A 17,576-nucleotide genomic window follows, 5' to 3' on the forward strand; every position below is an offset into this window, starting at 1 on the left:
CCAATTTATAATTACTCCAAAACAGGACCCCTCATAAAAGGGAATCTAGGGACTACCCAGATAAGATAGAAAGGCCCTGATTCAACTATTACTAGACTGCCTAGAATTTCAGTATATAGTGAACAGGAGATCAGAAACTCTCTAAGTAAATTCAATGTTTTATTCTTTCACTTAATCCACAGTAACACATACCAACGGGCAAAACTTTGTTCCATGCCTTAAAGTAGTTAAGATGAGAAACTATTCAAAAGCATGTTTTTAGAAAATAAAAATTTTGAACTCCTCTCTCTCATTACAAATAAGAAATGGCCCAAAGCTACCACAAACCATTTGAATCATTAAAAAAAAATTTTTTTTAATCTTATTTCCCATGCAATTTTAAGAAATATACTTTCCCCCAGGGATGGAAGGAATGTGATTTCATGAGAATTACTAAATACTGGAGAGAGTCCAAAAGATCTAAAATAATAAAATAATAAAACTGGATAAAAACCGACAAATTTCTATTGACTAAAGTGCAGTTAAGATTTTATTCTGTTGGTTTCCAAGAAAAGCCCTAACAAGTTAACCTAAAATGATTAAAAAAAAAAAAAGTACATAAATTCAGGAAGAAGCTAGTAGGTACTCATAAAAGGCTATATACAGTGTCTTGTTTTTGAGTTGTTTTTTTTTTTTTGAGACTTTTAAGTAGATGAGCCAATTTTGCACATTAAATATGTAAACTTCTTAGAACACTACAGAAGAATATTAGAAACAAAAGAAGAAATATTTGCACTACCCTAATCTGACAGTGCAAAAATGGTAAACTATATAATTAAGACTTTTTGCTCAACCATAATAATGATGATGGGCATTGGTTTATCTAGGAAAATAGTGGAGAAAGCAGCAGAAAATAGAAGAGAAAGATACTGTTATGAAGGAACTGGTTTATACTACGGTAATCTAAGGTGGCATAATGCTATTTAGTCTGATGTTAAATAATATTCTGGTTCCTTTTGGTAGAGAGATAGCAGCTCTACTCATCAGGTAGCTGAATTATGCGGAGTCATCTAGCAAAAGAAAAAGACTGAAGAAGAGTAAATACAAACATCTGCAGTTGACAATGACACTTGTATCTACTCAAATGACAGAGGAAGTACAAACAATAAAAAAAGGAATAGACACTGGCCATACTAACAAAAAAAATAATCAGATCATATGAATGTCTAGATACTTACATTTAAACTCCTAGTAAGGAGACGGTTAGCACAGATAATATGAAACTTAAATAATATGATTATGATAGCTAAGGTGAAACAGAGCCAAAGAAACTTAGTGAAGAAATAAATGGCACATAAGAACTTAGGTACTTAACTTTTCTGGTAATCTTTTCTATCAGACTCACAGTAAAAACATCTCTGGAGTTTCTTAGAATATGTCTGAGCTGTATAGCTGTTTCTCATTGTTTGGTAGCTCAGTTTGTGGCAAGAGGTCAAAAGAAAGCTAAACTAGCCACACTGAGACATTAAACCATGATGGAAACACTTTCTATATTATAGTGAAGCAGGTAAAAAAGTCTTATGTATAAACTAAGAAGCAAAATTACTATTAGCTTATCTAGGACTTAAAAAGTGTTTTTTTTTTTTTTTAAAGATTTTATTTATTTATTTGACACAGAGAGATCATAAGTAGGCAGAGAGGCAGACAGAGAGAGTGAGAGGGAAGCAGGCTCCCTGCTGAGCAGAGAGCCGGATGTGGGACTCGATCCCAGGACTCTGAGATCATGACCTGAGCTGAAAGCAGCAGCTTAAACCACTGAGCCACCCAGGCGCCCCTAAAAAGTGTTTTTTATAAGTCATTTTTATATAGAATTTGGGATTTCACAACTCGTGTAGTTAAATGTGCTCCACAGAGATCTAGATTACTAAAATATGTACCCGAAGTTCAATAATAATAAGCAACAGCAAGTTACCAGAAGTATCAAGGTACTGACCCATGTCCTGAAGGAGCGATGAAATATAAACAACACTGCACCCTGTTATCAGGCATCTGACGTCTGTTCACTCGAGATTCTGCATTTAGGTAGTCCTCAAATTTACTATCAATGTAGTCAATAACGGGTTGCCAGCTAGAGAAACCAGACAAATAAAAAAATTAAGTTTCAATTTACATATGAATGTACAATTGATGACTGTTAATGTGGAGTACTCATTATTTTTAAATAGGCAAAACCAATCGAACCACTGGAAAAGATCTCAAATTATTCTACATATACTGATTAAGAAACAAATACTAATCACACTGAATAAATCTTGATTCATTATTTTTGAACTTTCCAAATCAAGGAAAATTAATTATATAGAGTCAAAGCTCAACAAAATTATCGTATAATCTGCATTGGTAAGTACAGAGTTTTAGATTTCAAATGAAAAGATTAAATAATACAAAAACCTCATGATGAACTTATTTCAGTGGTGGTGGTGGGTGGTGGTGGTGGTGTTTTTATGTTAGTCACCATACAGAACATCATTAGTTTTTGATGTAGTAGTCCATGATTATTTAGGTGTTTTAAAAGCTGACACAGAAATTTACTTCAAAAACAATGTGGTACCCAAAGAAAAATTTAAATATTGTTTAGAAGATACTAAGGTATTATTTCCAAATAGAACGTCAGGAGTGTTTTCTAAATTTAAGACTTGGAAAAGCCGAATATTTAAAATCAGGTTTAAATTAGGATGTGACAGAAAATAATATATACAGTAAGTGGATAAAATTATAGTAGAAAATGAAAAGTTTTACCTTCCTTATAATAATAAGAATTCTTGTTTCTATGTTGTTTTGGAATTTGCCTCCAAAATAATTCTATAATAGGTATTATCTCTATTTTATAGAAATCAGTTCAGAGAAAATAAGCAACATTTTCAAGTAAGTGGCCAAGTTAGTATAAGAACTCAAGTCATACCACTTAAAAGTTCAATAACTTTTGTTAAAATGAGAAGTTTTAAAATCTTTTTTTTAAAAAAGATTTTATTTATTTGATAGACAGAGATCACAAGTAGGCAGAGAGGCAGGCAGAGAGAGAGAGGGAAGCAGGCTCCCTGCTGAGCAGAGCACCTGATACGGGGCTCTATCCCAGGACCCTGAGATCATGACCTGAGCTGAAGGCAGAGGGTTAACCCACTGAGCCACCCAGGTGCCCGAGAAGTTTAAAAATCTTAAGCAGAAAAACTCTAATCACCAATACCCCAAATGCAGTATAAAGCAGTGACGATATCCCTTCTTACCAATTACTATTATCCACTGCATCTCCAAATCCTGGAGTATCAACTATTGTGAGCAGCAACTGAACACCACCTTCTTTGATTAAAACTTTGGATTGTTCCACCTGTAAGAGTCATTGGTACAGGAATTAATACCACACATTACACCTGTGGTTTCCTACAAAGTAAGAGGCAGGGGATGAGCATTAATCAAAACCAAGTGGAAATTTTTACAAACAAAAACCCACCCCCATATTCTCTTTAGAATCAATTACTGTGGATATTAGAAGTCCTGGTTACTTGAAAGAAAGACACATATATAAACAGCGGGGTTATGGCTTAAAACTGACATAAAGAAGAAAAACAGGAACTGAGAAAATAGTAATAGTCACTAAAGCCATATAATAGTCATATAATCTAAACGCATATCTAATAATATAAACAACGTGTTTGAATGATTTGGTAACTCACAGAAATCAAATGCAATTAACCAAACAAGTACAACTAATGTGCCATTTACAATAAATGTTTTCCTGGACTACCTCCACCTAATTTGGTTCAAATCAATTACTCAAGTTATCTTACTACCATTCCCAAATCTTTTTCAGCATGGCCATAATTATTTACACTTGTGTTTATGGTATAGTTAAGATCCAATTTTCTTCTCAAATATTATACTGCACATTTGACAGAGGCAATCAGCAAAAGTGCAGGCACTGAAAAAAAAATCCTACTAACTCTGATTAAAATCTTTAGTTCTCTTTACAATTTGTGAAAATATTCTATTTGAGAAAGGGTATTGGACTTAAACAATGCCAAAAGCAATCTAAGATTTTCGGTAACCCTGAGCTATGTATCAGAACATATAACTCATTCATTTTGGGCATATGCTCCTGCTAAAGTAAACACTGATTCAAAGAGAAAAATGGAATAATTGCCCCAGAAAAACACAAGCTTTCATTCAATGTACATTTATATCGAGGGCTAACTAAGACTAGAGGCTCTTCATATACTGACAGGTTAATTTAAGAGAGAAGAATTAGACACAAATGTTGAGTGTTAATTGCCAAAAGATGGTATGACTTAAGTACCATAAGACTTAAAGGAAAAATAGCATCAACATGTGAGAAGCAACTTCAACTATTTATGTTTTGGAAAGGAAAAGTGACTAATTTCTAGGTAGAAAAAGTTGAGTGTACCTTTTAGTATTACAAATATGATGTAATTTCCATTTTCCTTGGGCATTTTTTACAGAAGCAAGGTGATGCATAAAGAGACTGAGGAACTAAGACTGGTGAGCAAGAAAGTCTGCAGCAACACTGTCCAACATAATGTTGGGACAGTTTCTAAGATGATGCAAATGTTTTGTATCTGCACTATCCAATACAGTAGATGCTTGCCATGCAGCTACTTAGCCCTTGAAATGTGCCTAGAGCAACTAAAAAGCTGAATTAACTATTTAATTTGAATCAACTTAAATTTAAATAGACACATATGGCCTTGTGACACTGAATTGGACAGTACAGGTCTATGTCAACCAACAGTTGTTTTTTTAGTATATGTGCTGCCGAAGCGAGCACTCAACCAACAGTTGTTAAAAAAAATAATAGAAAAAAAAATCTTGTTAAAACTGAAAACACTGTCTAAGATTTGGACGTGTATGTCCATGGAAGGGCTTCCAATCTTTTAGATAAATAAAAGGCAAAGGTCTTATCTTTTAGACCAGTGGTCTTTATATTGTTTTAATCCTAGTGTGAAATACCAGCGGAAATTTTGAACATCCCAAATATATTTATTTTTATCTACCAAATATACACAATTGGAAATCTGTTACTAAGTATTAACATAGTATTAATTCTCTGTAGATTAAAAAAGTAAACATCAATAAATAGGGTTCTTAATATTTTCTGGCCATTTTCAGTATCAACAATAGATGTGAATTACTCAGAAGACCAGTTTCACACCACATAGCTAAGATAATACAGCTAGTCTGACACCAGGTTACTCTCAAAATATGAGAAAGGCAAAATAAGGAAATAAATCAGACTTACCAGTGTTAGATTTTCAAAACTTTTTTTAAAAAAGTGATATTATGCCACGTGATTTACAAAGTTCATATTTTATATATACGGTTGTCCTCTAGTCAAAGGACAATCGAGTTATTTGTCATTATATATCAATTTTAAAAATGGACAATTTCCAACATCTCAATATAACTTGAATTTGCTTCCATCTCCTTCCATAAAAACAGCTCATTCATTTATGGTAACTGGCACTGAAGCAGAAATATCCAAAGTAATCATACCATCCCTTTACCTAATAATTCTTTTAAATGACAAAGGACTGTATATTAGAAACTAATGCAAAATACAATTGTTCTACATAAGTCATCTCCCAATTTTACTCCAAACCATTCCTGGTTCTGTTATTAGTAAGTAAAGCCCATTTCTATCTTCAATAATAGGTTATATACTAATCACACACCATACCAGCTTAAATTTTAAGATCCTTGTTTCTTTGTTTTTATAATCAGTTTAACTTAATTCTTTACTGATATAAAAAAAAACTAAGATCTGTATTTTAAATACTTCCAAGAGTCTGTTTATATAAGGTCTTTTCAGGCCTATGAATTCTATGTATCCTTATATGGCCAAATAGAAAGAAGGCAACATATGGAAGATATCCAGAAAACGTAACTGTAAACTAGTGCCATTCACAGGATCCGACTGTATCCTATCATCTGGTTTTGCAAGAATCCTCATGGGATCCATGGAAAACAAATTAGTTCAAGTCCAGGAATCTCAAACTTTTCTTAAGAAATCTATTCCAAATGGCTACTTTCCCATGCACTTTACTTAAGCAGGTCACATCAGCATATTTTATGGCATCACTCAAAACCCTCTAAGATTAAATGCATAATTTAATACTGAAGGAATGAATCAAGGGTATTTTCAATTATGTGTTTCTCTCTGAAAAATAAAACTAAAGCCCATTACATTGTTTATGTATAATTAATTTACTGAGGCCTCATTTGGAGGCTTACTTTCCAGAAATCCAAGGCACTATTTTTTCTAATATTGTTTCCATTTTTCAATCTGAGAAAAAAAAAATTAAACGTTCAGTGTTTCCATAATTTCATTTCTTTCATTTTCAAAAGACCGTTAAAAGTTTTATAACATAATGTTTAAGAGATATTTGTTAAGTATAAAGTGTTACTTAATTAACTATATTAAATTTCATGGAGAGGGCTTAAATTTTCTGCCACGAGCTTACGTCTCTACCCGAACTTGTTCAGGAGGTGGCATTACAGCCAAAGCTCTGCAGGGCCTTGGGACAACAGAGACTTAAACAGCCTGAGATATTTCACTTAGCTCAAACACAAAACCTATCTACTTTGATTATTTAATGCCTGATAAATAAATTAGATAGATATTTAAGATAAAGATATATAAGATAAATATCTACCTTAAATACTTAAATACTTCATTATGTTCCACAAGAAACTAAGAGGCAATGACCAAAGGTACAATATTTATGCCTAAAGATTATTTCCTTCTCATCAAGACCCTGACCTAGTTTATTAAGAAAGCAGATCCAGGGATACCTGGATGGCTCAGCCAGTTTAGAGTCTGCCTTCGGCTCAGGTCACAATCCCAATGTCTTGGGATCAAGTTCCTCATCCAGCTCCTTGCTCAGTAAGGAGCCTGCTTCTCCTTCTGCCCCTCCCCCTGCTCATGCTCTCTCTCTCTGACAAGTAAATAAATAAAATCTAAAAAAAAAAAAGGAAAGAAAGAAAGTTGTTCCAAAGATTTGAATTCTAGGGGCACCTCAGGTCATGATCTTAGGGTCATGAGATGGGAGCCACACACTGGGGTTTGTGCTCAGCGTGGAGCCTGCTTGAGATCCCTTCTCTCCCTCTCCCTCTTCCCCTGCCCCCCATCCAGCTCTTGCTCTCTGTCTCAAATAAACCTTTAAGCACGCTGCGCACACATGCACATACACACACCCACTAAATCACTACCCCTAACTTCCCCTGACTCCTTACACTGGGATCTTAAGCAACTCGTCCCTTTCATTTTCATTAGTGACCCCCCTCCTAAACCCTTTATTTATTTTTCCTTTCCAAGCTCAGGTATCTTCCTGATCCACAAAATTCATGAACTTCTATTTGACAGGAATTTCCCAGCTATCCAATAATCCTTCTATGTGCTCCTTAGTCTCATGCCACTCTAATTTCTCAGTATGGCTCTTCTCTACCCTATTTCTGTCCATCCTCAGCAAAGTACCTCCTCTCTACATGAAGACAAGAGCATCCCCAATTCGTCTGAAGCAACAGTTTTTCCTTCTGTTCAGTGGAATAGATCCCTTTCTTCCTAAGGCTAATTTCTTAATCTATACCAGGAATCTGATTATTCCACACTGGACTCATATTGACAACTGTTTAGACTATTTACCCTTTATTTTCAACCTCTTGTCTCTTCGGGACTTAATTCCCCATAGGATATAAACATTCTTAGGTCTTTTTTGGAAATAAAAACCAAACAACTACCTCAGTACCCTTTACTCAACCTCTAGGTATTCACTTTCATCCCTTCCTTCATAGCCATCCCATTATCAGTGCCTCATTTACTACTCACTTCCCAACCAGGGTCATACTGCCCTTCATTCCTACTACACTAAAATCTGCCAAGGTAATCTATAGCACCTTACAGCAGCATTCTCACTAAGTCATATTTGTTTGCTATATCCTTCATGTGATTGGCTTACGAACTTTGATTATGGGGGTACCTGGGTAGCTCAGTGGGTTAAAGCCTCTGCCTTCGGCTCAGGTCATGATCCCAGGGTCATGGGATCGAGCCTCGCATCAGGCTCTCTGCTCAGCAGGGAGCCTGTTTCCCCTCCTCTCTCTCTGCCTGCCTCTCTGCCTACTTGTGATCTCTCTCTGTCAAATAAATAAGTGAAAACTTAAAAAAAAAAAAAAAAACCCTTTGATTGTGTCTATCATCACTGTAACCCCCAAACCTGGCATAAGATAAGCATTCAGGGGTGCCTGGGTAGCTCAGTGGGTTAAAGCCTCTGCTTTCGGCTCAGATCATGATCCCAGGGTCCTGGGATTGAGTCCCGCATTGGGCTCTCTGCTTCAGCAGGGAGCCTGCTTCCCCTCCTCTCTCTCTGCCTGCTTCTCTGCCTACTTGTGATCTCTGTCTGTCAAATAAATAAATAAAAATTAAAAAAAAAAAGATAAGCATTTAAATGTCTGTTCTATGAATAGCTCAAAAAACTATCAATATTGGACCAATATCAACAAGAGGGTTTCTAACTGGGCTTTATAAGAAGGTCTCAAGGAGTCTATAAAATGTTATCTTAGGGATAGGATTCATTGATTTCACCTTTCCTCACCTCCAAAATTTCTATACCCATTTAATCTGTAATAGTGATTTGAAGGACTTCATAAACCAAGAAAAAAAGTTTTAAAGGGGACCAATATAAGGTTGCAAACTAAGAACTTTAAAAAAAAGGAAAAGGGGCACCTGGGTGGCTCAGTGGGTTAAAGCCTCTGCCTTCAGCTCAGGTTGTGATCCCAGGGTCCTGGGATCAAGTCCCACATCGGGCTCTCTGCTCAGCAGGCAGCCTGCTTCCCTTCCTCTCTCTCTGCCTGCCTCTCTGCCTACTTGCGATCTCTGTCAAATAAATAAATAAAATCTTTAAAAATAAATAAATAGGGGCACCTGGGTGGCTCAGTGGGTTAAGCCTCTGCCTTCGGTTCAGGTCGTGATCTCAGGGTCCTGGGATTGAGCCCCACATCAGGCTCTCTGATCAGCGGGGAGTCTGCTTCCCCCTCTCTGCCTGCTTCTCTGCCTACTTGTGATCTCTCTCTTTCTCTGTTGAGTAAATAAATAAAATCTTTAAATAAATAAATAAAAGGGAAAAAAAAACTAACACTCTTGGGGTGCCTGTGTGGCTCAACTGGTTGAGCGTCTGACTCTTGATTTTGGCTCAGGTCATGATCTCGGGGTCCTGAGATCAAGCCCCACACTGGGCTCTGTGCTCAGCAGAGAGTCTGCTGGAGATTCTTTCTCTCCCTCTTCCTTTGTCCCTCCCCCACTCCCATTCTCACACACTCTCTCCATCTCTCTCTCTCAAATATCTTTTTAAAAAAATCTAACACTCTCATTTCACAAAAGAAACTGAAGCAATTTAGTCTCAGAATAAAGGACAGTCTTTCCCTTGGAGACAGTTGGTAACCTTTCACAGACTTGAAATAGGATTAAAAAATTTTCAAATATAACAAAATTATAAAATTTGCTACTATATATACAACACTGTATATAATATTTTTCTTAAAACTTTGTTAACCTGAAGATCTATTTTTGAGTGGAACAAGTATTCGATGCTATCACTTCATTTTAATCAATCTATTAAAAAATACATGAATAAAAACAGAAGTTAAAGGTACTATTTCATTCAATGTGAAATATTCTGAAAGAATGAAGGATAAACTGTACCCTCTCTAACTTCTTCCCAGACAGACAGGATAAAACCAGGTTGCATCAGGCTAGAAACACTGCAAAGCAGTAGTTCTCAAAATGTGTCCTGACTGGCAGATGCATAGTCTGTGAACTTGGTAGAAACATGAATTCTTTGGGCCCTGCTTCAAACCCATTAAATAGCAAACTCTGAGGGGATGTGGACTCAGCAATCTGTTTTAGCAGGCCTTCCAAGTGACTGATGTACACTCAAGTGTGAGAACCACTAGTACCAAGAACTCTAGAACTAGAGTGTTGGCTCACATTTTGAGCTGCAGCACTCAGAGTCCTGAGGCCCAAGACAGGACACTGGGAATTAATCACAAAGGATTTCTATTTAATACTGAAAATTCCATTCAAATCAGAACCACTGATATACGAGAAGTTCAGAACCATCCCTCTATTCAGTGTAGACACTTTTTCTTTCCTTCCAAGACTGCAAATGTCAAAGGATTTCTTATGATACCAGCCTTTTATAAATAAATAATGCTCAGGGAGGAGACTATGAGATCACGGTCTTTATTAAAATCTCACTCCCTACCTTGCTATATCACAGCATTTTTCTTTTCTTTACTTTTTTTTTTTTTTTTTGGACAATTGGAAGTGTTCCAGAAAGCCTTCAGGTGAGAAATTGCACACATATGCCTTTTGAAACTCAGGATTTTATGTTTCTCCTGGTTTGCTATGTCTGGGCTGAGATGTAATACTTCTGACCACCCTCCACAAAGAATTTATGAGCTTCCAAGAGGAGATTATCTGCTAGATTACTGAGCTTGGTGAAGAGCCAGTCAACTGTCAAAGAAAACTACCCTCTATTCTCAAATAAATGGAATGACTCAGAACATGTTATGTTCTCTCCTGGATAAGAGGAGGAGAGTACACAGGATCTTCAACTTGCTTCTAGTATATGAAGGAATACCACCCAGAGTACTTCTCTGGGATTCTAGTCAGAATCAATCCAGTTTTCAGATGTTATAGGTCTTAACTTTTGGTAAAAAGAGGAGACTTAAGAGTGATACACAGGCCTTTGTCATAAAAATCTTAGGAGAGATATTATCAAGCCCTAATTACTCCTTTGTTTTCGAAAAAGGGAGACTTGGGAAGATATTCACAATAGAAGAGAACACTACTGAAATGTTACCTTAAAAGAAGGTTAAGTGATTTAGACAGTATTATTTGGGAGACAAGTAAATGTAAAAACAATCCTGAGAGCCTCTTCCATATTCCTTAACAGATGCTAGCCTAAGAGAAATTATCTTCAGTGTCTGAAATGTAAGGGACAATTATCTAAACAAGGAACTTTTCCAAATCAAAGAGAAAAAGACAGGAAACATTAAGATGATCAAAACACTTCAATGAAATCTGATTAGTTAATGAGTATAAAAGACATGTTCAACCTCATAAGAATCAAAGAAAATTAACTGAAACAATAAAATACATTTTACTTAATGTGCACAGACGTACAACAGAAACAAGTGTTCAGATCCACCAAAAGAATGTATAAAAATATTCATATTGTTAAAAAAATGAAAACCTAAATGCTTATCTACAACAGAATATAATTTATGATATAACCCTATACTGGAATATTACACAACAATGAAGAAGGACTATAACTATACAGTACAAATACCAGACATAATCTTCAGTGAAAGAAAAGAGTATATATATATGTAAATATATATACATATATATGTATATATATACACAAAAGAGTATATATCTAAATGAAGTTCAAGAAAGACAAAATTAATCTATTGAGACAGAAGTCATAAAGCTATTTATATCTGGAGTTGGGTGAAATACTGAGGGGAGGCAAAAGGAAACTTTCCAGGGTGCTAGAAATGTACATTATCTTAATCTGGGTGGTAATTACCTAAATATATGCACATGCATACAAAAGTTCACCAAGCTTTATTCTAAAATCTGTGCACTTTTAGTATAAAGCTACATATTCATTTAAAAATTATATTAAGAATATTTTGCTCAAGAAAAAAATAGAAATAGACCAATAAAACTTTTTAAAAAGCTGACTTTGGCCTTGTTCTGAGACTATAAAAGAAGACTCTCACTGCTTTGTTAAAAAAAGACTGAGATGGTGGCCAAGGATCATGTCAGAGAGGTGAATTAGGAGGTTATTCTAATAATCTAGGCAGAGAGATGATGGAACTCTACATAGCAGCAGTATAAGAAAGAATTCTGGATATACTGTGAAAGTAGAGATAACAGGATTTGTTGATGGCTACATGTGGATTGAAAGAGAAAAAAGGAGTTAAGGATGGCTCCAGGTTTTTTGATCTGAGCAACCGGTTTAGGGTAGACAGTACCATATAGTCTATTAGTATTTTCAATAAATTTGTTTGGCAAATTTATTTTTGGCATAAGGACTTTTAGGGGACATATTTTTGTTGAACTGACCTAGAACCAATTCTTAATACAAATCTTACTCCTCATAAATACTTATCTTTTGGTATTCATATTTCTTTTCTGAAAGGCAAAATTATAAAAGCATGCTCACTGTATATAATTGAGAAGACAGGAAAAATATTCAGTCTCACAATATGGAGAATCGTTGATGACAATATGATCATGAATTCTATTTAATATCCTCTTTACAATATGTAGACCATGACAGGATACACACAGTTGTAAATACATTACAAGCAATCTCTCATTATTTGAGCAAATACTTTGCTACAGAGTATGAAAGATTCGATTTCTTTATGTCAAATTCCTGAAATTGCAAGCACTGGTAATTTCATGTGTTCAGACACTGGTTAAAAAAAAAAAATCACTGCATGGATGAATCAAGAAAGCTTGAGTATTGTTCTTTTGTCTTTATTAAGCAAAGTAAAATAAAACATGGTAAGGTACAAAATCTTCATGAGTTAATTGACTTCCATCATCCACCCAGTAGTAATTTATTGGAATTTCAAGCTTAGTATTTAAAGGGAAGTCCTCACCCTTGAGTCCAGACTGCAAATTTAAATCTAACAAGCAACAGCAAACATCATGTATGTACTATTTGAGATTTAAAAAGTAAAACAAACAAACAAAAAATCCCTTCCTGAAATCATCCCTTACTAGCTAGAGTCAGATGATTGGCCCCTTACTGCTTACAGAGGCATTTAAAAAAAAAAAAAAAAAAGATTTATTTATTTGACAGAGAGTGAGAGAGACACAGCGAGAGGGAACACAAGCAGCAAGAGTGGGAGAGGGAGAAGCAGGCTTCCTGCCAAGCAGGGAGCCCGAAGCCCGATGTGGAGTTCAATCTCAGGACCCTGGGATCATGACCTGACCGGAGGCAGACGCTTAACGACTGAGCCACTCAGGCGCCCCCATAGAGGCATTTTTTAATGTTATTTTAACAATTTTCACATGACTTCACTGATCAAATCATTTTGTCTAAACTGCCTAGTTGGGAAACTGCCTATATAAGATTTTTAAAGGAAAAGGTTTAAAAAAAGAAAACCGAAAAGCTGTTGGATGAAACATTATTAAATAGGGAGATTGTAGTAAAGGAAAGCTAATCCACCTATTAAGAACTGGTTCACCTATGAAACTAGCATGTATTAAATATCAACAGTATAGAGACAGCATAATTTGACAGAATACACACCAAACCGGACTGCTTAGATTTGTATCCAGTTCTGTCACTCTTTGTTTTTTTTTTTTTAAAGATTATTTATTTATTTATTTATTTATTCATTTTAGAGAGAAAGAGAGAATGTGAGAGAGAGAGAGCACAAGACGTGAGAGGGTTCGAGGGAGAAGCAGACTCCCCACTGAGCAGGGAGCCTAATGTGGGAGTCGATCCCAGGACCCCAGGATCATGACCTGAGCTGAAGACAGTTGTTTAACCAACTGAGCCACCCAGGCGCCCCAGTTCTGTCACTCTTAACTATGTGATCTCAGGGATATGACCATGTCCCTACCTCAGTTTCCACTATGTAAAATGGCGGTAATAATACCACTTAAATCATAAAGTTGTTGTAAGAATTAAATAAGTTAATGCACATAAACTGCTTAGAATAGTACCTGGAAGATACTAATGACTTACTAATGCAAGCCTGGCATCAACACCATATGCCAGAGCTACAAAGAGGACTCAGAAAGTTTTCTCACCAGCAGTAAGTACCAAGAACACTACATGTTCTTGGTACAGGTACATGACCATTAAGATCTAATGTATTTTAGAATAAATATTCTTTTTTTTTTTAAGATTTTATTTATTTATTTGAAAGAGAGAGCATGAGTGGGATGAAGGGCTGAGGGAGAAGCAGACTTCCTACTGAGCAGGGAGCCCAATGCAGGGCTTGATCCTGGGCTTCCAGGATCATGACCTGAGCTGAAGGTAGATGCTTAACCAACTGGGTCACCCAGGTGCCCCTAAACTAATTATTCTTGAACTTAGGAATCTGTACTGTGCGGTTTCTTTAACATTTCTACATATACAGTTTACTTATCTTGAATTTAAATACCTAAATTAAAAAATTAGAATTTCCTCTTCTTGTTTAGGGTTAAAATATACAACACTGGGGGCGCCTGGGTGGCTCAGTGGGTTAAAGCCTCTGCCTTTGGCTCAGGTCATGAAATCAGGGTCCTGGGATCGAGCCCTGCATTGGGCTCTCTGCTCAGCAGGGAGCCTCCTTCCCCCCCACCTCTGCCTGCCTCTCTGCCTACTTGTGATCTCTCTTTGTCAAATAAATAAAATCTTTTAAAAAATATGTATACAACACTGATCACCAAATAAATAAGCAATGTAGTGTCAAGTTTTTCGAATATAATTTTGCAAGTAATTTGAAATTTCAAGTTCTATGAAGGATATAAAAAAAATTCCTAAAAGAGAAAAACTTCAAAAAAAGAAACAAAATATCCACTTGACAGAATTACTTCTTAAGAATCTAATTACTAAACTGCATCTTACAGTTTGATATGTATGAGTTTCTGCCCAGGATTTCCCGAGCGTCGTTCCACCCTGTGCACTAGAATAATCACTACCAATTCTTCAAACCCACCTCCAGCCTGAATAAAGCCTGTTCCATTGAGAACTATTCACTCCCCTCCTCTCTGCTAATGGGCTATGTATTACTACTGTACCATTCCACTAATAATTTTTTCAATTAACAGTTTAGAGGAGTGCTGAAACAAAAATGTAATGTGAGCCACACAGGTAATTTAAAACTTTTCAGTAGCCACTTTAAAATATTATCACTGGAAAGTGTAATCAATATAAAAAAATTAGTAATAAGATACTTTATATTCTTTGTTACATACTAAATTGTCAATATCTGGGATGTATTTTATACTTGCTTAACATCTCCATTTGGACTATCCATATTTTAAGAGCTCAACAGGCACATGTGACTACTGGCTACTGAACAGTACAGATCTGAACAGTACAGATCTGGAGCCTAGAGTATTCTATCATATGAAGTGTGGTCTAACGGTCTGAACAGTACAGATCTGGAGCCTAGAGTATTCTATCATATGAAGTGTGGTCTAACGGTCAGCAGCATCAACATCACCTAAAATTTTTAGAAATGCAGAATTTCAACCCATCTCCAACTAAATTAACCTAAAACAGGAACTAAATTTAACAAGATGATCTGAACACACATTAAAGACTGGTGTAACTGAGAAACTAAACTTTAAATTTTATTTGCTTTTAGCTTACTCAAACTTAATAGCAAAATATGGCAAGGAGCTACCATGTTGGACAGCCTAACTCTAGGGGTATTATTTAGTACATCACAGTATAATCTATAGGAGGGTCCTAGGGACAAATTTAGTGGATGGTTCTAGCCAAGATAATTCCTCTAAATTCACCTTCTCTTTTTAATCATCAATCAGGTTTACCATTTTACATTGGATGAGACCAAATATAAAACCTATCTCTAGGGAAGCATAATAAAAGTTATAGCATGTATTTTGTGGTGTTAACATTACCCCAGCTTATCATCAATGAAAAATACAAATGTACATACCTGTACTGTCTTTTTTATTCTATGGGATGGACCTGGATACTCTGGAGAATACAAATCTGTGAGGAATAATGAGTTGATTAATGTTGACTTCCCGAGTCCAGATTCACCTAAAAGAAAAGGGGGAGGAAAAATTTGTTAAAGTTGGCCACTTTATCAACCTTAAATATTCAACCATTACTGTAATCAAACTTGCTTTATATAAGTAATTCTTGATGGAACAAAGAAGTGACATTAGAAAACATCCTATAAAGACTCCCTGTTAGAATAAATTCTTTGTCCTCATTTTCTTATAAAATTAGAATCATGCTTTCAAGGAATCTTTTTAGCTTTGTAATCCTACAATCTGCGCTCTTTAAAAGTAATGCATCTAATACAATAGTCTCCATTTTAATAGTAATGTATTCCTAGAGACCAAAGTTAGTTATGAAAGAAGCATCCAAGTTTGGATTATATAATTGCTACTTCAATGAAATAAAACATTAAAAAAAATTAGGTATAAACATTTATTATAGGCAATAATTAATGAATGACCCCCCAAAAAAGAAATCATACAACTATAAAAAGCAGAAATCTGCTGATAAAAGAAAAATTAATCAAAATGCATCTCAGTATAAAACTGAATCACAAAAAAAGTACTTCCAATTTATTCACCCATGTATCCATCACCTTAAGTATAAAGGGTACCTTTCCATAAACCAAATCCCAAAAAAATCATAGGTAATTACTTTTTAGAGTGCTCCTGACTGAGGTAAGAGGTAGGAATGGAAGAAGGCAAAACACAATTTCTCCTCAGATTCACAGACTCTTTCTTTAACTCTCTATGTCAAGTTTAATACAACATATAATATATAAAATTATATATAAATATAAAATTTTTACCAAAATATAAATAGCTTCAAGATATACATAATACAAGGCTAAATAAATTAAAAATCAAACTGCAATTATCAGTTAATATAGCACAATTAAAGAATCTAGTTATTGTTAATAGTTCGGCTGGTTTAAAAGACACCTATAGCCTAAATAACTGATATCACAATATTAGCATTACTATTTCTGTCCAGGTTAAGTTCTTTCTTTTTATACTGGCTCCCACGAAAGTTAAGATCTATACTAGGTTGTCAGGGCTTATCCCTTTGCATGAGGGGATGTCACTTTTTTTCTGAACGTAAAAATTCCAGGAATTTCTAAGACCAAGGGAAAAACAGGTTTTTGATACCTACTTCTTTCTCAACTCTTATATACTGAATAAAGGAGTAAAGACTGAATAAAACCCAAGCCTGTGGGGGATAATCAGAAATATCTAGGCCTTACAGACGCCACTGTCCTATTGCCACCAACTATCCTGCCACAGTCAACCCCACCATGTTTTTCAACATTGCTATGGGCTGCATCTCCTCCAGGCTGTTTGCAGACGAAGTTCCAAAGACATCAGACAATGAATCTTGGAACACAGCATCAAGAACTAATAATGTACTGTATGGTGACTAATATAATAAAAAATAAGAAGAGGAAGAATTACATACACACACACACACACAACAAGAACTTTCATGGCCTGAGAACCAGAGAGAAAAGGTCTTGGTTCTAAAGGTCCCTGCTTTCGCAGATTATTTCAGGATTTATGTGCCAGGGTGGTGACTTCACATGCCATATGGCACTGGCAGGAAGTCCATCTATAGGGAGAAATCTGATGATGAGAATTTCATCCTGTAGCACAGGGTCTAGCGTCTTGTCCATGGCAAATGTTGGAACCAACACAAACACTTCCCAGTTTTTCATCCACACTGCTAACACCAAGTGGCTGAATGGCAAGCATGTAG

The 17,576-nt window shown here is 35.6% G+C and overlaps 1 protein-coding gene across 5 annotated transcripts in view; it reads right to left on the minus strand.

Annotated features, from left to right (window-relative positions):
* Nucleotides 1-17,576, minus strand: part of SEPTIN7 (septin 7) — a 115,311-nt gene that overhangs the window by 30,545 nt on the left and 67,190 nt on the right. For all 5 annotated transcript variants that reach the window (XM_046020724.1, XM_046020723.1, XM_046020721.1 and 2 more), the window contains 3 exons: nt 15,754-15,860; nt 3,264-3,364; nt 1,973-2,107 (listed from right to left, as the gene is read on the minus strand). In XM_046020724.1, coding sequence (XP_045876680.1) covers nt 1,973-2,107; nt 3,264-3,364; nt 15,754-15,860 — 343 coding nt within the window. The remainder of the gene's footprint in view (nt 1-1,972; nt 2,108-3,263; nt 3,365-15,753; nt 15,861-17,576) is intronic.

This window comes from Meles meles, chromosome 10, assembly GCF_922984935.1.
Source record: "Meles meles chromosome 10, mMelMel3.1 paternal haplotype, whole genome shotgun sequence".
NCBI lineage: Eukaryota > Metazoa > Chordata > Mammalia > Carnivora > Mustelidae > Meles > Meles meles.